Below are 24,613 nucleotides of genomic sequence, written 5' to 3' on the forward strand. Positions count from 1 at the left end.
TCCATTTCAACACTTGATTATATTTTTATTTCAGCTCTCTAGAAAATGAAGTGCTGTAACAAAAGTCACAGTAAACAGCAGTGTCTCACAGTGTATATTTGTCTGTCACATGGTTGTGTTGTGATTCCTGAGGAGAGACTTGGGGACAGCTCTGACTGCAGCCCCTTGACACTGTGGGAAGCCCAGGAAGGTTTTCCTGTCAGCTGCCATTTGGTTTGTTGAAGTAGCACCTGAAAGATGACCGTACCAGAGGCTCTGCAGCACCAGGGCAGCACATGCAGGAGGTAAACCTGCACTCCAGAAGAAAACCAGGAATGAACCATCAGGTCAACAGGTGAATCATTGCAACTTTTTTCATGTAAATTCCTCGTGGCCAAATTCAATTTGGAAATGTTGGTATCAACACTTGGTCATGCTCTGCTGTGACCTCCAGCATTTGGCAGGGCTGCTCCAAGCCTTCAGCAGAAGGAGCAATGCTCTCTTCCCCACTCCCAGCCAAGTTCCTGTCCTGCATCCTTGAACCTGTGTGGAAACTGGCTCTGTTCCTGCAGGCAGTGTCACCCTCTGCACAGCATGATGGCTCAGGACGCCTCCACAGCTGACAGGGAGATGGAATGGATCTGATCCCCTGCTGCCACAACAGGCATCCCACTTCCTCTCCTCCCTCCCACCTCCCCCAGTGTTTGTGCACTTTGGATGACAAGCTCCAGCTGCTGCCTTGGAGCCCACATCTGTAAAAACAGCACCCAGGTAAGCAGTCCTAAAGACATCGACAAAATGCCACATTTCTTCTGCCTTGAGCCTTGGATAAACTGCAAACAGTTAAGTTTGGTTGCTACCAGTTAAATTCTTCCTCACTGTCCATAAAATCTTGTTGGCTTTTAAAAGTAATCTGTGTAATCTTTAAGTATGGCAGATAGTTGGGCTCCATCTATAGAATAAACTGGAAATGCTGTGGCCTTTTTTCTTTTGGCTTGTTTGCTTTTATACCAGAAAAACATTTAAGTCCTGACTGGCTCATTTTCAACAGTTAAGTAAGGTTTTGGTAGGTGGAAACAATGAAAATGGAATTTCTAAGTTTCTTATGGAAATAATGCATATCTCAAGACATCCCTTTTCATCTACTCACTGTGGTTATGCCTTAAACAAGCTTTGGATGACTGTCAGGCATTTTAGACAGAAACCAAGGTAACAACTCAATTATGAGATGAATTACTCCTGATATTGATGGCGTTGTGGGATACTCCATAAGTGAGTCATGCAAGGCCTGATTCTTCCATCAGTCTGTAGAATAGTCCCTTCTGAGCTATTAAGTGTTCTGGAGTATCAAATTCAGCTATCCGACCATTTTCCAAGACTAAAATCCTGTGAACATTAGAAGAGAAGTGTAAGTTTGGGGATACACCAGCAGCTGTGATAAACTTAGTTGTTTCTACTTAGTTTTAAAATAAATATCAGTACTTGCCGTTTATTCAACCAAGCCTTCCAACAGCTTTTCAGCTGGGAAACAGTAGTGGGATAGAAAGAGGTTTCTGATGAGTGACTATACAAGTACTGAGTTTGAGAGGAGGGTTTTTTGGCAACTGAGACTGGAATAAGATTTGTGAATGGGTATTTTAGTTTCACAACTTCTGGATGACGCAAAGAGCTGCAGTCGTGGTTTCACTGTCAGTGGGGGGAAAAGGGGTATGACACAGCATGAAATGTATCACGTGGCAGTCAATAATCTCTGGTTAACCTGTTGGTGCTTAGCTGGTTCAAGAGAGATCCTACAATCTCTAAAGCAAAGCTTGGAGAGTTAAGCAAGAAAAGGACAGAAATGAAATTGCTGTTCACTAACACTGTGTGGTGTGTTTAGTTACACGGGCTGCCTGTGTCTTCCCTCCTCCCCAGGAGTGTGGCTGAAGATCTTACCTGTCACAGTCCAGGACGGTGTTTATCCGGTGAGCTATTGTTAACACTGTGCTGTCTTTGAACTGAGTCCTCAGGGTGGACTGAATCTGAAGATCAGTTTCTAAATCTACTGCTGCTGTGGCCTCATCTAGAATGAGGATTTTGGGTTTCCGCAGGAGTGCTCTGGCCAGACAAACCAGCTGTTTCTGACCAGTGCTGCAAGTAAGAAGAGGGATGGTAAACTGAGAGTGTAGTCACTTTTCCCTGGGGTCAGAATACATGATTAATTTGAAATTAGTAGTGAAAAGGTGATTGTTCCCTTTCTCTGGAAGGGTGATTGAGGCTGATGGCACTGCAGGCAGGTAACAGCATGAAACAGCCTAAGGAAATAAAGGGAGGCTATTACTATTGCACCCAGGAGATGTGCACTTGGAACAGGATTCCAGGGTTTTAAGTACTGCACAAATGCAAACCACCACAGTGACCAAGTCTTAAAGATCTTCCACTTGGTGTCTTATGATTTGATTTCATGCTGCTAAACAGGACAATCATGTAAATTGTTTGGACACCATTAAAAAAAAATCAAAAAAGAAATTATCCTTATCCAACTAGCTGTTCTCCTAGCCCAGGGGCTAGCACTGCTCTGCCACTGTGTTTCTGCAGATAAGGTACCTTAGGTTTTCCCCTTGGTCAGTGCATTTATATTCCAACTGCTCTGGCAAATCTGCAACAAAGTTCTTGAGCTGAGTCAGTTCCAAAGCTGTCCAGATGTCTGCATCAGTGTATTGGTTTAGTGGGTCGAGATTCATTCTTAGAGAGCCAGAAAACAAAACTGGATCCTGAGCACAGAGACAGTATAAACAACTCCTGAAACAAATGATAAAAACGAGCTCTCTGGTCTTCCCTGCTGGGGAATCTGTGACTATTATATTGAATGGGAAACAAGCATGGCACAGGTTATTTCCAGCTCTGAAATTTCAGAATGCCCCTCCTCTTACAGAACCTTTGTAAACCCTTCCTAAATGTTCAAGACTTATTGCTCAAGGATTTTGGAAACAAATGTCATACCTGGGGAATGACAGTTATCCTGGTTCTTAGGTCATGGAGACCTAGTTGAGCAATATCTTGTCCATCAATTAGAATCACTCCTTCTGCAGCCTCCACCAATCGCAGCAATCCCACAGCAAGAGTAGATTTCCCAGCTCCTGTTCTTCCAGTTATGCCAATCTGTAAAGTGCAGTGGAAAGCCTTTGGTTTTGATGTTGATTGTTTTCCCACAGTTGGACAAACCTGTCATGTAGTTTCTCTTGGCCTTTTGAAGAGAGACAGCTTTACACGTATCAGATTTTTAGGGCTGTTTAAGGTTCACATAGTCCAGCAATACATTCTTAGAGGGAATAATTTATAATTTGTAATTGTTTTGTATGAAAAGGAATCATGAAAGCCTCTGATGGGAACCATAATTACAAGGCAGCAGTTAGAACAGGGCCTTCATGTGGCACTAGAATTAAAAGTGAAATTGCTTTGCTGTAACTCTGCTAACGTGGTATGAAATGAAATTTTACTCAGAAGAATGTCTGGTGTATGCAGCAAGCCTGGAAACACTCCTTTGTGTAGTGTGCAGTGTGAAAGATGGGCTCAGGTTTAACTGCAGCTTTCAGCTTCCAAGTTCCTGTAGTTTGTTGTGGGGCAGGAGCAGTACCCACCCAGTTCTGATCATTGCCCAGCTCTGCTCACACTTGTCATACAAGTGGCTTTTCTTACCTTCTCTTGCCCATGGATGGTTAGACTGACATGTTTCAGTGCTAACTCCAGATCTGGCCTGTATCGCAAACTATAGTTTCTAAATTCAATCCTCCCTTCAGTGAGCCAAACTTGACCTTCAGGTTTGCCATTCAGAGTCCAGGGTGCCTAAACAGATGAAAACAAACAGCAACATATAAAGCTGATTTAAATTACCAATCAAGTGGCCATACTGGAATGGGAGGTTTATGAACACCTCTGTGCCAAGTCCCCCCAGTCTGTTTACTGCTTCCAAAAGGCAGAAAGGCCTCTAACTTTCATACTGCAGATGTTGACTTTTTACTTTATGCAGAGATGCTGAGGCTCAACTGAAAATGGGGATGAACATTTGTTTGCATGTCAGAGTTGTGACTTTATGAGTGGTTCAATAAAAAAAGATTTATATGCCTCTGTAAACAGGACTGTGAAAGTGTCTCTCAGGGAAGCATATGGAGATGGAATTTTAATGATTACAGAACAAAAATTATTGCACTGGAGACTTTGAGTGGCTAAAAGGCTATCTAGCAGCCATCAGATATCAGAGATTGCATCTGAAGTTGCACAATAAATACTCCAAATATGGGCAGAAAATATGTCTCATTCCATGGGTGTTACCAAGTGAAGCTATTTTAATGGCAATCCAATGCTTAACTGTCTTAAGGAAATAATGATGATCAGAGGTTATAAAACAACTCTAGTCAGTTGGATAAAAACCAAATGCTGCAGTTCTTTAAAGGAAAGATGACTGGCTTTCAGAAGGGGAAAACTAGAGTTTTCTTCATGTGGAACAGAAAAGTTACTTGTTTAGTTTGCAGAGATGTTCTACCCCTGCTAGTAAGGGCAGTAGTGGACCAGCTACCTCCTTGGGAGTGCCCAGGTATTCTCTCACTCTCTCCACAGAAACTATGTTGTTCTCTATGTCTGTCCAGGAGCGCACCATCCAGTTCAGAACACCAGTTATCTACCAAAACGAGAAAGAAGCATTAGGGCAGATAAAATAAGTCTTGACTTGTGCTTGTGAGTTACCCAGTTTATTTATATTTATTGTAGTGTTTATTTATAAAGACCTAATCATCATCTAATTACATCAGAAATTAAATTACAGCAGAAAACCTTAAAATGCTTAAAAAATAACCATGGGTTCTTGTGAAGGTTTGTAAAGCTGTGTTAAAGAGCATAGTCAGCTCCTCTCATAGCCCCTTCAACAAGTTTATAGAGAATGAAATGCTGCTGACTTGGATGCTAAAAGATAGCGTAGCTGTTTCTTAGGCTGTTGTGTAACTACTCTACAAGGAGGTAAGACAAATGCTGAAGACCTTGCTTCAGCTGCTCAGGGCTTGCCGTGACTTAAATATGAGTTCAGGTGCAGGAGGAAGAAGATGCCTTGTGCATGTGTTTATGAGGTTTGTTCCCTAAGGGGCCATGTGCTCCAGAATTCAACAATGACAGCAGGATTTGGTAGGAGAAGGCATCTAGAAAGGCACAGAAATAGTTCACGATTTCTTAGAAATCAAAATGCAGTTACTTCTGATAAAAGGCAGGCATTTCAGCACTGGGTTACCTGAAGAGCATATGAAATGGAGAAGCCAGCAGTTCCTGGACTAAGATGTGTTCTGCCCATTGCTGCAAACAGTGCTGCAAACAACACGATGCCATTGCCTAGAAACTCCAGGTTTGTAGCAAGCCACCTGCAAGAGGAGGAGAGTGCAGGGTTGTTGCTGGTCCTTTTCCTTTCTCCCAGTGCAATGTGTGATTGCTTTATAGAACACTTGTGGAACTGCTGCTCAGCAAAGTTCTTGTCACACCTGGTTCTCTTATCCAGCCACCTTGGAGCTCCTGAAAGGCTACAGTCTGTCTGAATTGGTTGGCTTATGGTCTATTCTAGGATTTTCCCCAAGGCCTGTTGGATGAGAGCAGCCAGCATATGGTTTTTTGGATGAGTTGGTCTAACATATCTCACTCTGTCTGGTACTCCTCACTCATTTCATGGTGGCTCATAGCTCTGTGGTCTGATGGCTTTTGCATGTACCATAGGCCTCGTACACGCTGTCATGGGATGATGGGCCCCACCAGGCACATGCTACAGCTTCCTGCATCTTGGGCACCAAGTGGTACCTTTGGCAGCATTGGCATGTGTGTGTGTCTGTGCCTGGCCACACAACAGAGCTGGGAGCACGCTGGTTGTGTGAGGGTGCAGTGCAGGAGATGACAGAGGCCACTCTACCCCTAAAACACTGCACCACTGTCTCATCTGTGAACCTCCACCCGAGCCCCAAGAGCACTGTCTCCACTCTGCTTTCCATGCAAGGAAACACTGCAGATATGTTACCTGTCAGCAACAGCTCCAGGGAAGCATATTCGCTGATTCTCATCCACTAGAAAGTTGCTCTTCAAAATAAACCTCTCCTGGTCCTTGTAAGCACGGATCACACTGCTCCCTTGGAATGTTTCTGAAATGTGGGAGTAGATGGGTGACCTGCTGGCGGCCTCCATACGCCTCAGCTGGCAGGAGGTGATGACGTAGAAGTGCTGCACAAGGGAGAATGGAAAGGGAAGTCATTAGAAGGTTTATGTCTCCATAGAGGCGCTCCACAGAAAATTTGGGAAGGCCTCAGCAAGTGCAATAGTACGTTCTATCCTAGTGTTATAAAACCTAATGTGCAGGTAGGAGATGCCCTTAAAAGGTGAGGTAGCATTTCTACCTGTGTCATGTCCCGTCTTCATCAAGAATAACCTGATGGTTGGGGGAAAGGAGCCAGGGTGCTGTGAACTCAAAATAACCTCTAAACTCACACTCTGTTTCTCCTGTAGATGAGCCCTTTGCTTGATGGAGAACAGAGGAGTTGCACCCTTACTTGCCCTTCCTTCATGTTCAGTCTTAGCTGGCAAAGCATTTGGGGTTTCAGAGCCCAGTGGGAGAGCTGCATGGCATACATGGATATATTAAAAAGCACTGTAGCAATTCTGGAGGAAAGGAAAAATGTTTTTTGGTCTTGATATGATTGAATTTACACTAATGGAAACAAGGAATATAGCTCTAAGTAGGATTTGACATCAGAAAAGCACAAGCCTCTTTGTGAGGGCTCTGGAAAGCTTTGGAAGGTGGAGGTGATGTGGGAAGAGCCACTGACATTACTCTTGTTCAGATGCAATTTAAAATGATGAAACTAGTTTCTGCATGTCTCTGCTCCTAAGAAATGGAGGGAGGATTTCTGCAGGGACATGGCCATACTGCTCCAGCCTCTCCTGTCTGTATCTCTGTGAGCTCCTACCTGGAATGCAGCATAAAGAACAGTCAAGGGCACTATGGCCATCGCTGCCCATGGTGTAGCCACTATAATCACAAGGTAGATCTCCAGTAAGTTGAACAAGAATCCCAGGAAGGACTTCAGCTTGTCAGGGATGACAGAATCAATAGCATCCGTTTCTCTGGAGAAGCGGTTCAGCAAGTTTCCAATGGGTGTTTGCTCAAAGAAGACCATTGGGGATCTAGTGACATTGCTCAGCAGCTGCAGAAAGAGCTGGTGGGAGGCTAACACACCACCCAGCAGCACTGCTGCTGTGGAGGTAAACCTGCTAAGGGCTGTAAGAGAAAAGAAATTATTGTTACAAGGTCTGAACAATCCACCTTGGAGTTCTCCTTTGCGAGATCGTGATCTCCACTTAGCACTGTGAACATTGCACCAGTGAAAGGAGCTGATTTTCTCTTTTGTAGGAATTACCTGCAGCTCTGAGGCTTGGCTTAAGCTGCCCTTTCTGTAGGGTAGTTGCAGGGCAGCCAAAGACCTTCTAAGCAAGCTTGATGGATTCAGCAACTTAAACGTGCAACACAAATTATTTATTCCTCACAAAGTGAGCTTGACTGGAATTACTTTAAATTTCTCAGTGATATTTTTTATTTTTAAAGAGAATGACCAAAGGAATTGTGCCCGTTTTTAAGAAGAAAGATATAAAGAAATGTAGAACTCCAGAAGTTCCTCTTTTTCTCTCTCTCTTTACATGCAAAAGACCTAAGCCAAGATTTAGTTCAGCATGGAGAAGAGCAACTAGTTGCACTTCAGTATCATTAATTTATGTTGTAGGAATGAGAAGAGACAAGAGGAAGAAAGATATGCAGATGATGTTGGATACAAGGAGGCATGACAGAAAAATAAGGATGTTGTAGTTATTTCATTGCTGCATGTTTTTTAGGGGCTCGGGTCATTTAGTTCTAGCAGGAAATACAGAGGAAGACACTATTCTTCATGGTCTGCTGAAAGGCACAGAACACCTCTAGCATACCATGAAGCAGAATTTCAGGCAGTAACACTGAAAATATTGTTCAGATCCCTTAGAAATCCTCTTTGTGTGTCAGAACCTGTAGTTTTAGGTCCTGTGCCAAACCTTTAGGGTTGGTGCCGAAAGCCCAGAAGGCTGAAAACTTGTTTATATTCTGAGAAAACATGCTGGATATGGGGAAGGGAGATGGGAATACAGAGAAGAATTAGGTGAGTAACTTAAACAGACCTTGAACTACTCCTAATGCACCAAAGACTCCAACTCTCAGCTCCGTGTGCTGTCGTGTCCCGTTGTGAACAGGGTCATCTGCCCACATGCTGAGCCAGTAACCCCGAGAGAACGACACAGCTTGCTGGCAGGCGAAGGACAGGAGGATGAACACACACAGGGCTGAGCCTGTCGCCTTCAGGTAGGCTGCATAAACCCCAGTATTGACCTAGAGTGAGGTACAATTGGGGAAAGACAGGAGGAGAGGTTGGGAGGATCAAGCTTGTTAGCAAGAAAAAGCAGCTCTGAAATAAGGAATGATTTATTATGGCCTATCTACTCGGTTATATGTCACAGCCATAGCAACCATGTTAATCCTTTTTTTGTTTTCCTCATGGATGAATAGTGAAGCCATACTTAAATAAATCCATGGTGTTAATGATCATTTTCAAGTGATGGATGTTATTGCAAGAGGCTTGTGCTACTTCTGGAATGCACAAAGTGGGCTTTTATGTTGGGCAGTGTGTTCTCTGAGTGAGGGAGAACTGTCATGTATCACACTGACTACTTGTATGAGTAACTGCTGATCAGGAGAGGTGAGGACACCCCAGTCTGGCTAATGCTGTGCTTCCCTAGAGGAAAAGCTGCCTCTTTTGGAGTGTCTGTCTTCTCTCAGTACCACTAGCCTCAGCTATTTTTTTCCTCTCCACATTCTACTACTGCCACAATGTGCCCTGAACACACCTCTCATCCATGTCTGACTCTTCCTAACTGGAATACCATGTCTGCTTCTTTCCTTTCACGGTACCCTCCTTGCCTCAGCCTTTTGAGGTGTTTCTTAGCTTAGGCAAGGAGCTGACCAGCCTGCCATGAGTGTGATAACCCCACGGGATGTGTCCTTGCCATTACAGGAAGGTGCTGTGCTTACCCTGCCATGCTGAGTTTTCTCTCCCTTAGTTAATCTTCCTTTGGTGGCTGCAGCACTGGTGCAGTCTTGACTTACAGGAATGGTCTCCCTTCTCACAGCAGATGATTTGACTGAATTGCCACTTCATTAAGAAAACAAAAATCCTTTCAATTTTTAGCCAAGCTGGATCTCCTTACGCATCCACCCCTATATTCATGCCTATTTTGAGGGCTGCAGTTTTTGGGGTCCTTCAGAGTGACCCAATCATTGTCCATGTTTGTCACAGGGCCTGGGCTCTGTCAAGCCATTAACAAGCAAAGGCTTAAAGCATTCACTTGCTGTGGCTGGTTTGGAGTGAGCCTGACCTTACAGCCCCACTGGGAGCTGAACAGCAAGTGTGTCAACGTGCCTTGTATGTGAGCTCTGTTCTGGTCCTTGTGAAATATGGAGAAGGTGTTAGTTGACCTCCACACTGAAGACCAGGTTCTTACCAATTTTTGAGTTTTGCTTGTTTGCTCTTGTTATTAATTTACAGATCAACCCCAAACCTTTATTATACTCAGTAAGAGCCCCCATGTAGGCATGTATGGGCTTTTGGAATAAGTTTTTCAGTGTCTGAGACTGCTTTAAGCTTACCTAGAGAGTTTTTCCTGAGATGGACCATTTCTAGATGTGATGGTGCCTGTGGTGTCTCCTATAGCTGTGAAATAAATACATTTTTTTTCTAAATGCTTTAGAATCCCATTTTGTCCTGCATAGTCCTTGAAAGCTTGGTAATATGGAGGAAAGATTTCAAAGGGTAGAAATATCAAGGTTAGACTTGAAAAATAGCACATATAATGGGTAATTCTGTTTACTACATGAGAGTTGTCTACTCAGATGGATTCAAAGACCAGTTCTGAGGTGATGAGTCAGCTAATTTGACAGGCATATTTCCATAATAAAACAAATGTGATATTAAGGAAACAATTGACTGATAAACCTACGAAGAATGATTCCAACTCATTTGGGGTACCTGGAAAACCAGCACACGCCTTCTCTTCTGCAGTAACATGTGAATGAAGAAATTCTGCAAAGGCCCCATTTCTCTGTAGAAGTTCTTGGTAGGAACCAGTTTCTGAGATCATTCCATCCACCAGAAAAACAATGTTGTCCACTTGAGGCAAAATGTTGATTGTGTGAGTCACCAGCACACGAGTCTGCTTGAATCAAGAGGGAACAGTTACATATTTTCTGCTGTTTCCCTGCTAACTCAGCTGGCTTCTGAAGACACACATGTACTCAGTGCAAGCTATGATTTTTACTAACATGGAGATATTTATTGTTATTTATTCCTATCACTTCTGTCTCTTTGAGGAAGTTTATCTTTGCAGCACAGCTTTGTGCAGAACTTGGGAGTGGAGGGGTGAATCAACTCGCTTTGTGTCACGCACAGCATTAAGAGTGAGGATGGGAACTGAAGTCTGAAGTCCCAGGCTGGCACCCTGTGTGCTGGAGGACCTTTTACTTGACTCACTGACCAGTTCCATGTTATTGATTCCCCTCTGGTTGAAGGTCTTAAGTAGGAAGATGTTAATTGCAGAGTATGCCACATTTATTGCCAATGATATCAGTATTTCAGAATCAAATTCATGGCTGAAAAATTGATCAGCCCGCATAGAATGAAAGTGCAGCTCCTTTCCATTTACATTTCTGAGTGTATTTGCTGTAGGAGAGGACATAAGAAAAGTAATTTCCCCTTACATAAGTTGGCATGTTCTATATTTCTAATATAAAATCAAGCCCCTTGAGTACTCATTAAGTTTGATACATTCTTCTTAGCCAGTCATTCTGTTTCAATACAATAATTATATTCTGATACTTGCAACCAATCCTCGTGGAGACAAAGGTATTTATAGTCAGGCATGTCTGTTATAACTGGACTTTCTAATGCAAGAGCTTACCTGTGTTCCTTCTATAATGTGAAACTGAATCAAGTATTTCTAGGCAATTTATACCATGAATTAAATAGAGCTGCTCTAGCATCCCTTCTCATGTATCTGCATCTATTATCCAGATTAATCGACAGCAGAGAAATACCAAGGAATAACAAAACACCACCACTACAAAAGGAATGGAAGAGAAGTGTTTAAGGTGGATTTTAAGACTGAAGTTTAAGTGATAAGAACTGTAAAGGTACCACTGAACTATTCAGAAGCGATGGGATTAGATGTTATGATGATACAATTTGCTAGAAAAGATCAGACAGCTCTTCCAAACTATGCTAGAAGCAGTTCTTGAAAAGAGAGAAGGACAATGTTGACAGAAGATTAAAGAACAGTAAACTTGCTGTAGAAGTAAGGCTGGAACTAAGCATGTGGTTTGCATGAGGATAAAGACAGTCTTACTCTTCCTCGGTGAGGTTCCCTGCAGGACTTGCAGGTGCTGTGTGGCCTGCAGAGGTCACCCATTCCACTGCTGCCACTACCAAAAAAGAGTCTTGGGAGCCTTTGATAAAGTGAGTAACCCATCCTACTGGAAACATTTCAGGGGCTCTGCTAATGAGATTCATTGTGCAATTGTTTAGAGCTCAGGATTTATAATACAAACCTTGTCCTTCAGTAAACCATTGGGTCCAAGAACGTGTTCGAAAATGTGCTGTCTGACGTGGGCATCAACAGCTGAGAGGGGGTCATCGAGCAGGTAAATCGAAGCCTTCTGGTACACGGCACGAGCAAGGTTCACTCTTTGCTTCTGCCCTCCAGACAGATTTATTCCCTGGAAAAATGTATTGACTCTGTTTATTCCACAGCTACAGCATATTTGTCAGCTGTTGACTCCATTTTGTGCTGTTTTATGACTCCCTTATTTTTAAACCAGTGCATCTCCCTCCCTCCAAACAGGGCTCTTGCAGAGGCAGAGTCTTCTGAGCAACTCCACTCTCCTGTAAAAGAGCACCCCAGAATGGCCTGGATTTGTTGATTTTTGTCTTTAACAACTCTCATGTCTCTGGTGAGGTTAACTGTCAGGAGGTGGGCTTAAATTAAATAGATCATGGCCCAGCTTTCCAGAAATCACTGAGCACCTGCCTCATGCAAGTTTAATTTCTTTGTAGGTGTTTTAAGCAGGACACCTGAAGTTGTAGCTACTCAAAGAAAAGTTGGCCAAAATATAAACCTAAGTATAAGTACCTTTTCTCCTATTTCACTCTTCTGCCCTGCAGGGAAGCTCTCCAAATCAGGGTGCAGTGCACAAGCATGTATGACTCTATTGAACCATGTTTCATCCATCTCTTTCCCGAAAAGAATATTATCTTCCACTGTAGCATTTAGTACCCAAGCTTGCTGGGGGACATAAGCTGCAGTGTCCTATAGAAGTGGAACAATGTTAGTAATCTTTTCCATAAGCTCAGCTTGACACTGTGGGAACCCATCTTTGCAGAAAAGCTCTCTGAGTTATAGAAGTCTGGAATGATCATCACCATTGATAGGTCTCAGAGGGCTTTGCAAAATATGAGTCTGCACTGTTGTTATCTGACAGAGGAGGACACAGAGGTGCAAGTAAATGATGAGATTTACCAGGATGACATTTCAGCTCACTGTCAGAGTGGGAAATAGAACTGGATCTTTGAAGCAATGTTTCAGCTCCTATTTCCAAAGTCTTCAGCACCTTCAGATAATTAAATGGGGACTGATACATTTAAATTGTTAAAATTCAGCAGTAAATGCATTGTCATCAAGTACCTGATGCCTTGGTTAATACCTTACAGTTCCTGAAAATAGCCTAATTAGAAGCAAATGCTCAGGGGGAAATTTACCTTCATGGTCACAGAGCCATCCAGTTTCTCCAGCTCACCAAGTAATGCTGACAGCAAGGAGGACTTCCCAGCACCCACCTGGCCAACTACAGCAAGCAAAGAGCCTTGGGGCACAGTAAGATCTATGCTGTGGGGAAAAGATTAGTTTCTTATCATGTTTTAGGTACACTTTCTGAAGAGGAAATTATCAAAATTCTTGCTATTGTCTTGTAGCAATAAAAATGTACCCAAGTAAGCCACCCTAATTTCATCCCTTCAAAGACACCTCCAACCAGAAAGTCTGATCCACATTGCCCTCTGAGTTTCAAACCCAGATCCAAGACCCAGATCCCCACTCTGGAGATAAGCTAGCCCAAAGCATTGGATATAAAACATATCAGTGCTGTTCAAAATTGTTTCTTCTCAAAAATGTCAGTGCCTTTTGAAATAAGCATCTAGTGATGCCATATATAATACCTGCATACCATCTGTTCTACTTTTTTGACTTAAATTACTGTAATTTCATATTTGAACAAGAAAATTGTGTAAAGAAAACAGCCTCCATAGATTAAGGCGACGTTCAGATAAAGGCACCTTCCCATTTATATGCTCCCAAACAGAAAAACAAGATTATGTTTTGTCTGACTTTGTAATTTTCAGAATTCAGCATTAAATATGAAGTGAACTCAGAAGCCTCTGGACATTCCACATTGGCCCTACAGAGTTGAGAGATGACTAAGGGTAAGTCTGTACCTTCTAAGACAAGGAGAAGTTTCTTTGCTCCAGCAAAAAGTCCCATTTCTTATGGTGATACTTGCCTGTGCTAAAATATGAAGAGAAATACAATACCTGTAAATGCAAAAGGTGCTACAGAAACATCCCTATTTATATGATTTTATGTTTCAGTGTGTATATTACATAAAATGAATCATAAGTATGAAAAAAGACATAAATTACCAGATTAGATTTTGTTGGTAGAAATAAATAGGCCTGAGAGATAAAGTGACAGTAAGGGGCAAATATTTTTCTGTTGACTATGGTAAGCATCCTGAGTAGAAGCTGAACAATAGAAGTTACTCCTCTTTTAAGGTAACAGTGCTAACATAAAAGCTCACCACAGCCAGAAGTGCTTCTGCATGAGCTCTCAGGATTCAGTTGTCCCAGATTCAGAAAAGCTGCCAAGCGGTTTAAAGAAACTTTGGCCTGAAATGAAGCAGCACACAAAAGAAAATAGGATTTAGAGAAGAAAGGGAGCAAAAACCCAAAGACTCAATGTGAAGAACACTTAGATCATCTGCTGTGTTGCAGGTGCTGTAGGCTTAGATGGCCAAATGCAGCTCTTCCTTATCTTAACTGCTTTTATTTCCACTTAGCTTAGCAAAAAAAGCCCATATCCTTCATGGTGCTTTTGGTTCAGTGAAATGGGTGCTTTTTTTCTCCTATTCATCCTGCAATTTCCCAGTGATTGCTTCTGTACATGAAAAGCTGTGACAGCCTTAAAATGTAAGAGGGAAATGAATTTCCTTTTATCTTACTGGGCAATGATTTGCTTTTCTCTCTGGCCTGGGCTAGCAGGGTTTCCACTGATCCCCTATGGAGATTTTGCTCCATCTATTTTGATTTGTGTGATTAAAAACAGAACTGGAAGCACCTCTGGGGTCTATTGGTGCTTGTGATGAGCTCCAAAAGACTTATGAGTAATTCTTGTTGACTAATTTGTCAGTAAAAGGAGTCTTTCTGAAAAACAATACAACAAAGTTTACTTGCAAGTGCTTGCTTTTCACTGTTTCCCAATTGCAGTTAAATGGCTGATGTGCAAAGCCCTAATGAATCTCTGTGTTTACCTGTTAATGGTGATATGTAAAAAAACCCCTTATGGCCAAAGGAAAAGGAACACAGCCTGCAATTAACCTGGACAGCAGCGTTGATGGAGAAGGGCAGGAAGGAGTGTGCAGTGTTGAGGATGTTGATCAGTGTTAAAGACACAAAGGCCTTCTGAGCATCCAGGATGTGTGTGTTATCCACCAGGGTGTAGACAGCAAACATGACAAATGCAATCTGAAAGGGAGCAAAGGGAAAGTAAACCATTTGCTTCAGACAGGGAAGAGAACAGTTCAGGGGTGACAGGCCCCTTCCTAAAGACTCTGGAACCCATTTAGTTAAATCCAGGCTATCACCCCTGTGCACAGTACCCATTCTGCAGAGATCATGGCCAAAGGTCTTGCATATTGGTGACAGTATCAAGTTGATCATTTGACATTTGTTCTGCATTAAGGAAGTTTTGGTGCTGCAGCCTCAGCAAGGTGAAAGCACAGCAGGTTCCCACTGAAAACACACATGGCTGAGCTGCAACAGCAAGTGCAAATGTGGCTTGTGCAGCTACTGACTGTGCCATGAACTCTGTCTGGCTTGGAGGTCTCCCAGTGGATCCTGCAAAGCAGGCTTGGGCTGCCTGGAGCACAGTGGCAGACCAGATGACCTGTCCATGGAACTGTTAGGACAGTGTAAATGTCTGCATGGCTGATTCCACTGGGGCTCAGCAACTCCTGTGAGACCACCAACTCCTCCAGGCAGATATAATCTTTAGTTTATCCCACAGGAGAAGCTTTTCCCACAGGAAAATCTGTCCAGGGAGGAGTACAAAGAGAAATGGAAGTAATAGCACATGTTTTATGCAGGAAGGTGATCCACTCACCAGGAAAGTTGATGAATGGAAAGAAACTAGGGATGCTGAGAAGAGAATCTGAGATCTTTTTAGGGCCTGAAGTTCTTGCTTCCGGATCCCAAGCACTTTCTCCATGAAGGTGTTCTCCCAGCCATACAGTTTGATTACTTTAATGTCACTGAGAATGGCATTGGTGAGTTTGGCCCGCTCATCTTTATGTTTCATCTGGGTCTCCTGTAATAAATGTTCATGTTATATCATTTAATAGATTGATAGTTTAATGGTACAATTATTCTGAAAATATACCTTATTCCTGCATCTAAGTCCTGAATAAATTTCCCTGCAGTTGAGCTGTGTGTACTGTTTTGCTTATGAATCTTCCAGGCTGGAAAATATTCTGCTTTTCATCTTCAGAGCTTTATTTTTACTGGCAGTACATAAAAAACACAGAAAAGGTGGGCAAACATGGTAAAAGATTGAACATGCAAGAGCTTTGTCTAAATTCTAAGAAGCTTTGCAGGCTACAAATCCTCCTATGTTCCTTCAGATATCATGGTAAGCATGACTAATAAATATTAAGCCATCACATATGTCAATAAACAATTTCTCTTTTTATGAAGCAAAATATACCTGAAACTGACTCCTCTTCTTGGTGATCACGAAATTCAGAGGCAGAAGAAAAAGGAATACAGCAATTGCAGTCAAGGCAGATGGCCCTAGAAGCTGTCAGGTGAGAAAAGGAAAGAGAAAGAATTTCTGGTGATGACTAGAAATTACTCTTTTCTGTTCCCCTTGCTTACCTTCCCTCTTACTTGAACTTATGCATAACATCGCTCATGGTTAAGGCTTTGCTCTAATCTTGCCTTTGCCTTTCCTGGGAATTGTGCTTCCCTAAGTGCTGTGGATTGTTAACCATCCAGGCAGGGGAACTCCTGTCATCAGGCTCTGCTGAATTTATTTGCTTCCTTGTTAGGAACTAGATTAGTGCTGAAAGTGATCCAGCAGCACACTGGCAATTCCAGCCATTCCTCCCATGTCCTTGGATGCGTTAAGGAGGACATCTTGTGGCTGGCTTAAGTAAGTGATCCGAAATGATACCAAGTTTTGGTTAAAAAACAAACCCAAACCCTCAACAAACTATTCTTGCAGCAAAAATAACCCTTCTTGTCTGAATTTACATCAACGGGTGAGATGAAATGGTGGCATTATCCCGTGCCACATACTCTAGGTGCAACTCTTGCATACCAGTGTTCATAAAGACCTGTGTATCAAAACAGAGAGCCTGTTTCTCAGGGGTTAGATCCATCTCTGCACAGGGCTGGAGAGGTGAGTGGTGGTCTACATAGAAAGGTAAAAGTACTGTCTACACAAATAGTCTATGAACAGTAGCAAACAACAGTGTTAATTATGCTCCAACTACGTGAGACCACATCCAGCTTCTCAACATCACTAGGAAAGGGATGATGACTTTTCAACAGTCTTCGCCATGGCTACAAGTTTTCCAAGGTCATAGTATCCTGCTAGGCACAAGGCACAGTCCATCCTGGATAGCAAAGGAAGGTCTCAAAGGCCATGGAAAGCTCCTGTGAATCAGCTGTGTGCATAGTGCTCATAATTCCATTTGGTGTACGGCCAAAAACAGGGACTAAGAAATAGGGCTTTATACTGCTGAGAAAATATCATAACACTGATTAAAAATGGATCTTTTAGATTACCATCCGTTATTCCTAATTCAGGTTTTGCTCTCCCCTTGCTAAACTCCTTGATACCTATGAAATTCAGTGTATCTAATACTCTTTTTGAATGTAACTGAAGTCATGTAACTTTGCTTCGCTGTGGTAATCAGGCTTTGGGATGAAGTGTGTCAAGTTGCTGTTTCAGACCATTCCCCCTTATGTTCTGGACTATGCCATGGAGCTGTAACTGGACTTTCAGCCTGCACTGGGACACCATCTTTTGGTTGAAAAGTAAAGTGACAGAGGAAAATTTGGGGCAGAAGTTTATCAGTCTGCTCTGAATAACCATACAGTCTTTTCCTTAAAACAAGCTGAATACACAAGTTAGAAGGTTAAGTGAAAGATTGGGTAAGGATTCTATATCAATAAAAGCACCTTCCAGAAAGAAAAGTGAATGCACTGTGCTACAGAGCTAAGAAAAATATGGCAACTTCAGGTTATTCCAACCAGGAAAGCTCTGAGTAGAATTTTGAAACCCCCTTTTTTCTTGGATATGTAGAATAGAAAGAGATTGATAAGTACTGTCATATTTTACCTGCCACAAGAAGACAAAGCAGATGATAATCCTAATAGGAGCAAGCCAGGTCCCGTTAAAATAGATAATCAGATCCATTAGCTTTTGGACATCAACAGATACCAGATTAACAATTTCACCTATGGTTGCTGCTTTCCTTGAGGCATTTGACATAAGTAGGATCTAGATAGGGCAGAGAGGAAAGAAAAGACATCATCAAACAACAGCTTTGGTCCAGAAGTCAAAGAACTTTCTTTTCCTCATAAAGAAAGAAGACAAATAGAGGGAGGAAGATGTCAAATCCTAGGTATTGAAGCCATGCTGCTGCATGTGATTTCACTTTAGGATGAAGCATTTACTCTTTTCCCTAACCATCATCTACACCATAAGAAACTTTATGTTGAATTTTGCTCTTTCCTTTTCTTGGCTTTTTCTTCAGAGGTAAGATCTGAAAAGTAAATTATAAAGTACCTCCCATATACTGTTCAGAGATGAACATAGCACAGAGTGACATCCTGATATTGCTAGAAACATTGTACCAACAATGGTGTAACTACTAATGTAGGGCTAGGGAAAAAAAAAAGGGAAACTAAAAAGGAAGCTACAGACTCACCTTCCTGTACACAAGCCCTGTTACTGCAGTTTTCAGTCTCAACCCCAGAACAAGACACATGTACATGTAGCGTTGCTCAAACAGAGTCTGGAGACAAGCCAAAAGGAACATAGTGAAGGCATAGAAATAGCCAAGCCAGCTGGGGGCTTCTGGATCTTCAATGAACTTCAGGAAAAGGCTACAAGACAGGGGTAAAATATTGCTGAGTCCACGTAGGACTGATGAAATATCAGACACATAAAAACAAACTGGCAGAAATAGCAGTGATTTTTCTGTATTCTGTCTGAGAGGTTTAACAGTAAAATAGCAGAAGAACTGGAGAAAAAAACTGCTGAGTAACTTAGATCATATAATATCCTGATTTTTGACATTTAGCCACTCTTGGTTTTGAAACAATCTCTGATCTCAGCAGCTTCTCAGGGGAGACCTCACTTTCAGTGTTATGGATGGCTCCTGCATTTTATGAATTTGTCAGAAATATGCAAAGTGGTAACTGTAATCTAAGGAAGTCATTGACATTTCCAGAACTTCTCTTAGTTTTAATGATTAAGAAGGGATTTTGCACTTGAAAATACTGTAGTGAAGGTTTATATTGTACCAATACAATCCACAAAGCATTATGCCAACTGACCAACAAAGCTTCTTAAGAGCACAAAGTTGTGCTCTTTGTAATTAGTCAGGGAACACAGAGCCTTCAGACTACAGCAAGGGGCTGACAGCCTTGTGCAAATTATGTGATATACAGAACCATCAAATAACTCCTGTTCTAGTAAAGTTGTCACATGGTTTAGTGCATCCTGTCCTTTCCACTGTTGGAATACAGCAGTGGAGACAGTGTGCACAGCTTCAGTCAGTGGTTTGGTGCCTTCTCCTGAGCTGACAGTGGGCTAAGCTCAAATGACAATTCAGCTCTTTTCATCAGCTACAAGAGATTTCAAAAGGCAAGTGTGTGCCTGCCCACCTCTGTGAGTGCTGGCATACACACCTCTGAGCTCATGAACACAGCAATCTTGTACATATTATAAATATGCACATACCTCAGTAACTTTGGGATGGAGAACATGAAGACATCACAGATAACTAAGCAGACAGTGCTGAGGAGGAAATAGGTTCCAAACATGCTCCAAAACATTTTCAGTAAGGGCCTGCTCTCACTGTGCTGTGATTGCAGCAGAGCCTCTGTCTCTTCAGCTTCTGCTATGCCAGCTTCAGTCTTCTGACCCTTTTTAAATGTAGCAGACTCCCTTTCTCTGAAGAAAGTAACAATGAGAAAGCCAGCTACAATTGTAGAAAGCTTGGGAATCTTGTGCTCCCAAAAAATCATTAAATATCTTACACCAGGTCTCATACCATGCTCAGTATAAATGCTCATCAAAAAGTGACCCCTCTCACAAAAAATATTAGTTCTGTGCTTCCAGGAATTGAAGGATGTTCTCCAGCAATTTTTAACACTTAAAATCAGATTTTGCACAAAGGAACTCACACACTTGTGAGAATATTTGCTAGATCACCTAGACCTGCCCAGCTGAGCCCATGATGTGCTCTCTAGATCAAGTACTCACTGCTGGCTTCTGCTGTGACACTTCTTCCACTCTCTTTCTGCCCAGGCAACAATTTCTTCAGAGGAGTCCTCTTTCCTCACTGGCCACAAGTCATCCACCTCCAGGGACTGCTGAGAGCCTTTCCAGAGAAGCCTGGAGAACACACAGACTGCAGTCAGGTGAATGCAGAAGGTTTTGTGGTGCATGTAACACTTTCAAAACAGATGGACATTAAATTAGTGCACCACAGTGAGCACGTGGGGACTGACTTGCACTACAGCACTGCTCGGGACTGTCCTGTCCGAGAATAAACATTAATGTTCAGGAACAGCAGTTTTGCTTTAAATCCCTATGCTGTCCTTTGTCAACATAATGAGGATTTGCAAGTAAGCCCTAATTTCTAGTCCATAATAAGAGTCTTGGGCAGTGGGACTGAAGTTTAGTTTAACTTTGGGTTCAGTGAAACCAGATGAGACCTTATCATAGCAGACATGAGGTCCAAGGAATGTAATTGTTTTACTTCTGGGTGCTCAGCAGCAGGCTGGGCCTATATCCTCTTCACTGTTTTTCCCTTGCCCAGCATTTGTTACAGGAAGGTCTGGCAGGCAGACAGGGCTGTGGTTGGTGTGCAGTGATCTTTTGAGACTGCTGAGATCTATTTCATCATTGGGAGGGCACTGGAAGGGTAGTTAGGAGGTAGAAGAGAATTATCTAGAATCACAAATTTATGTTTTGAATTACTTCGAGAAAAGTAAGTGAAATTTTTATAATTTGACCTTGTGACAATACCTCAAACCCCTGGAGAAAGAATTTAAATCCTCACTCCATAATCTAACTCAGGGGCTGAGATATTTCCTGCTGGCTGCCATCTACACCGTCTCTTATGCTGCTGGGTTTTTTCTGATATTCTAGCAAAACCACATCTTCTGTGTTTTCTTACCCAGAGAACCACCAGTATGTGATTTTGGAAAGAAAAGAGCTTCTGGCTTCTGGACAGTGATTCTGATGGGAGAGAAAACATGTGATATTATATATAGAAAAATGTATGTGTCAGATGAATATAATTCCCTTCTGTGCTCCCCCAGGAAAAGCAATCAAAGAGTTACCCCCACCCCTCAATTCACTGACCCAGACAGAGCAAGTGTATTGTGGAGGATCAATGGGATTGGGAGATTTTGGAGAATTTAACTTTGAATAACTTCTCAGATAGAAGAAAAAAGAATATAATTCTTCATACGCAGAGATGTTTATTTTCTTAAGCACAGAAATTTGTCATACCCATACCATCAAGTACTGCTGCACAGGAGAGCAGCAACAGGGGAAGCAATAGGAGCCCTGTCTGCTGGTTTCAATGACAAGAAACATTAGTATGGATAAAAGGTTTGTAGTTTTAAAAACCATACATAGAGAGATAGAGTACTGCTATCCCAAATTCTGCCAGTTACCTTTTAAAACCATCAGAATGATGCATCTGACATCACCCAGATACTTGTGTTCCTGTGTATCCCCATAAATTTTAAAATCCTGTTTCAGCAATGAAGCAGTGCATTAGGAAAAGCTATGTTATACTTACAGGATTGTTGACATCTTTGGAGAAGAAAGGAGAGTCATCAACTAAGCAGAATAACACAAGTTCTCCTAGCACCAGGCTGGCATAAAGGAAAGCTGTAACATGGTGGAAATGGTCTTCCAGGAAAGCCTAAGAAACAGAATACTGGTGAGAATGAGGAAATGAACCATCATGTTAAATCAGCAGAGAAAGATGGCTTCTCATGTTCTACCAGCCATAAGCTCAGAGTTTTGGTTTGAAGCATGAGGTGCATTTATTTAAGCTGTAGTTGTGTAGAGCTAAATAGATAACGCCTGAAACTGGAAGCTCAGAAAATGCTAAATAAGACACATTTATTATTCATAGTGACAGTTTTATTGTGAGGATTCATAGTACTCTAGTCAAGTCAGATGTCCACATTCCATCGTTTTTCAGGGAACTTTGAATGCTCTGAGGGATAGAAACTCCTTCCTCACCCTGTGGGGTGAGTTGTTGATATAATAAAGCACTTGCTAAGTTTTACTATAAATGTTGTGTCTAAGGGGCTCCATAAAGGGCTCTTTAATTCATTTCATGAATGAGAAAGAGAAAAAAACAGTGGAAAAGTCTAAATATTTTTGGAACGGTATACTGGTAGCAAGAAGTTGCCAAGTGTTATACCAACAAGCAGCCTTGTGCCTTCAACACAGCAGGAACAAGCAAGTTCCCAGCTGTATTTTGTTTCATGGCTGCATATTTTTCCCCTATTTCTTAAAACACAGAGGTAACAAACTTTTGTTTATTCCTTGTTGTGACTAAAAAGAAGCCTGTTCATCTGAGGAAAATGGCCACTAACAATAAGTCTCAGATGTGCCAGCAAGCACTCTGCTGCAAATAAACATCCAAATGAACAAATATATAGTGTCAGCAATCGTTTTTCTCAGCACATATTTTAAGAGAGGAATTTTGTTCTCCCCCTTGCAACAATGAGACAAAACCAGCCCTGCTGTTTAGAGACTTCATACCCTTGCACATTGAAAATATGTGATTTCACTTACTCTTTCCAGGGCATGTTGAATTTTGAAACTAAACATCACAACTGCAGCCACAAACGACAGCAGCCAATAAATCAACAGGACCCCTGAAGACTGGATGCCCATCATTCTTTCTGCCTGGGTAAGGAACAGGGCAAGGATCTGTGAGGAAGTACAAATTTGTCCACATAAATACCTGGTAATGGAATGCCAAACACTGTTATCAAATTAATGAAAAAAGATCAGTTTCTTTTCCAAACACTTTGAGATGTTCAGAGCTGTAGTAGCTGTAGTATTGTTCCTAAAAGGCTAAAACTGAACAGCATTATGTGCAATTTTGCACTCAAGAATGTCTCTGGAGAAAGGGCAAGTAATAAAACTACAAGTGGACCAACAGGCAAGATCTGCTCTGCCCACAGGGCAGAGGTGTAGCTCCAGTAATCTGCCCTGACTCCAAAGCCATGGCTTGTGGGCCTTCTATTCCCCATCAGCCAAATTTGTGCTCAGAGACACTGAGAAACGTGGGAAATACAAGATCTGTCCCAGGAGGGCTAAGCTTGGCCATGTGCAGACAGACAAGGGAAGAATTACCATTGTGATTCCCATCACAGCAGGGCCGATGAAGAACTCTGGAGCCCGTGGGATTCCTTGGCTTATCTCCCACAGCATGAAGAAAACATTAGTAAAACACAGTATCACCAGAATGAATCCAAGGACGATTTTGGTTTTGAAGATGCGGGACATCCTGATATAGCCCCTGTTCCTGTGTCGAAGATACAGGTAGTAGAAAGGAAAACAGATCCAAAGATAGGCACAAGGGATCCAGGTGATGACTGAGCTCTCAAAGCACCAGGTAAATCCTGAGGTGTTTGTATGCCATGTCTGATTCCAGTCCTGTCACAGAAACAACACAGAAGTGAAATAGTAAAGCAAATGTACACAGATTTTCACAGCTAATGCAGGTTCCTAATGCTACAGCTGAGATCTACTACGTTAGTGGAATTTGATTTAGGGTTTCAAATGTAAAAAACATTTGGCAACAGAGACGAACTTAGCTATAGCAGTTTGGAGGGAATTGAAGTAGAAAGGCAGGACGAAGATTGCAAAAGTGAAAGATGCCGAAGAAAGGACATGTATCACAACTAGAGAGAAAAGAAAAGAAAGGTAAGTTAATGAAAATGGAATGAGAAAAGGTAATTTGGGAATTAAACAGATGATCAGCATTTGGGAACCATCATAACAAACAACAGGAAATGACCAGTGAAATGGAGATTAGGAGGAAAAAAGTGTCCTAGTGCATGAACTGCATTTCCTCAGCTGTTTGTACTAACCCTTTGTGACTTTTTGACTGAACAAATATTGGATCTCATCTGGCAACTGTACATAAGTGGGTAAGGTTATTTTTCCCTTCAGCTTGCAGAGCAAGGCTGAGGAAAGGAATCATCGTGATGAAAAGAGGAAACAGATAATGGCTCACAAATTATTATGGGAGTTTATCAATCTTGGGGATGGAAATCTGTGAGAGTCCAGAATGATAAATTAGAGCCTTTTTAAAGGTATTTCTGTAGTGGGTCCTTCAGCGGAAGCTTCCCGAAGACAAGACTCATTCCAACATCCTTCCAACAGCACAGCACACGCAACTCATCAAATTCACTGTAACTGAGAACAACTCGGGCTGTTCTGTTTGGGTGAAAACTTGTCCCTGGGAAGCAAAGCCCGCACCCACGGGAACACACTTCACCGCTCGCACTTCACAGCCCCCGCAACGGGGTCCGGGGCTCCCCCGGGGAGCCGCACTCCGGGCTGGGCTCCGGAGCGGTCCCCCGGCGGAGGGGCCGCGGTCACTCGGTCACTCACCCGGGGCCCGGCGGGGCCCTCCCCGGGCCGGCACAGCGCATCGCCCGCACCCATCGCCCCGGCCCGGCCCCTCCGCCCGCTGCCCCGCGGGACGGGACGGGACGGGCGTTTCCTCCTCGCCGGGCAGCGCCCAGAGCCCCGTTCCCGGTGTGTGAGCGGTGCCGGGAGCCCCGGAGCGCCCGGTCCGTCCCGGCTGCGGGCAAAGTCCGGCCGGGGGCAGGTCCGGGGCTGTGCAGCCCGGCAGCGACCGCACCAGCGAGGCGGAGCCCCCGGGGCTGCCGGG

At 42.7% G+C, this 24,613-nt stretch overlaps 1 protein-coding gene and 1 long non-coding RNA gene across 7 annotated transcripts; one reads left to right on the plus strand and one right to left on the minus strand.

The window, feature by feature from the left end:
- LOC116794664 (multidrug resistance-associated protein 6-like) lies at positions 1-24,409 on the minus strand. Of its 5 annotated transcripts, XR_004359844.1 has the most exons (31): positions 24,331-24,405; positions 23,065-23,367; positions 22,498-22,635; positions 21,485-21,610; positions 20,852-20,913; positions 19,933-20,064; positions 19,408-19,620; positions 18,371-18,548; positions 17,779-17,940; positions 16,138-16,230; positions 15,538-15,741; positions 14,754-14,900; positions 13,958-14,045; positions 13,596-13,665; positions 12,864-12,990; positions 12,238-12,414; positions 11,657-11,824; positions 10,083-10,266; positions 9,704-9,767; positions 9,089-9,209; positions 8,182-8,389; positions 6,948-7,258; positions 6,005-6,204; positions 5,237-5,363; positions 4,535-4,636; positions 3,658-3,804; positions 2,962-3,120; positions 2,566-2,732; positions 1,915-2,109; positions 1,130-1,365; positions 1-290 (listed from the first exon to the last, which is right to left on the minus strand). XR_004359844.1 is itself a non-coding variant. In XM_032703489.1 (30 exons), exons 1-30 carry the CDS (start codon positions 24,382-24,384, stop codon positions 1,257-1,259), a joined length of 4,530 nt encoding a protein of 1,509 aa, XP_032559380.1. In that variant the 5' UTR covers positions 24,385-24,405; the 3' UTR covers positions 1-1,256. The 5 variants fall into 5 exon arrangements, 4 of the variants coding, with proteins under 4 accessions (XP_032559380.1, XP_032559378.1, XP_032559379.1 ...); XM_032703489.1 differs by having other exon boundaries at positions 1-1,365; positions 9,704-9,761; XM_032703487.1 differs by having other exon boundaries at positions 1-1,365.
- LOC116794667 lies at positions 11,634-23,880 on the plus strand. 2 transcript variants are annotated; one of them, XR_004359847.1, is made up of 7 exons: positions 11,634-12,978; positions 13,503-13,583; positions 16,128-16,237; positions 16,481-16,584; positions 19,978-20,090; positions 20,856-21,291; positions 22,507-23,880. It is a non-coding gene; the product is annotated as an uncharacterized LOC116794667 (long non-coding RNA). The 2 variants fall into 2 exon arrangements; XR_004359846.1 differs by lacking the exon at positions 16,481-16,584.
- Positions 24,410-24,613: the final 204 nt, after the last annotated feature.

The sequence above is a fragment of the Chiroxiphia lanceolata genome, chromosome 16, assembly GCF_009829145.1.
Source record: "Chiroxiphia lanceolata isolate bChiLan1 chromosome 16, bChiLan1.pri, whole genome shotgun sequence".
NCBI lineage: Eukaryota > Metazoa > Chordata > Aves > Passeriformes > Pipridae > Chiroxiphia > Chiroxiphia lanceolata.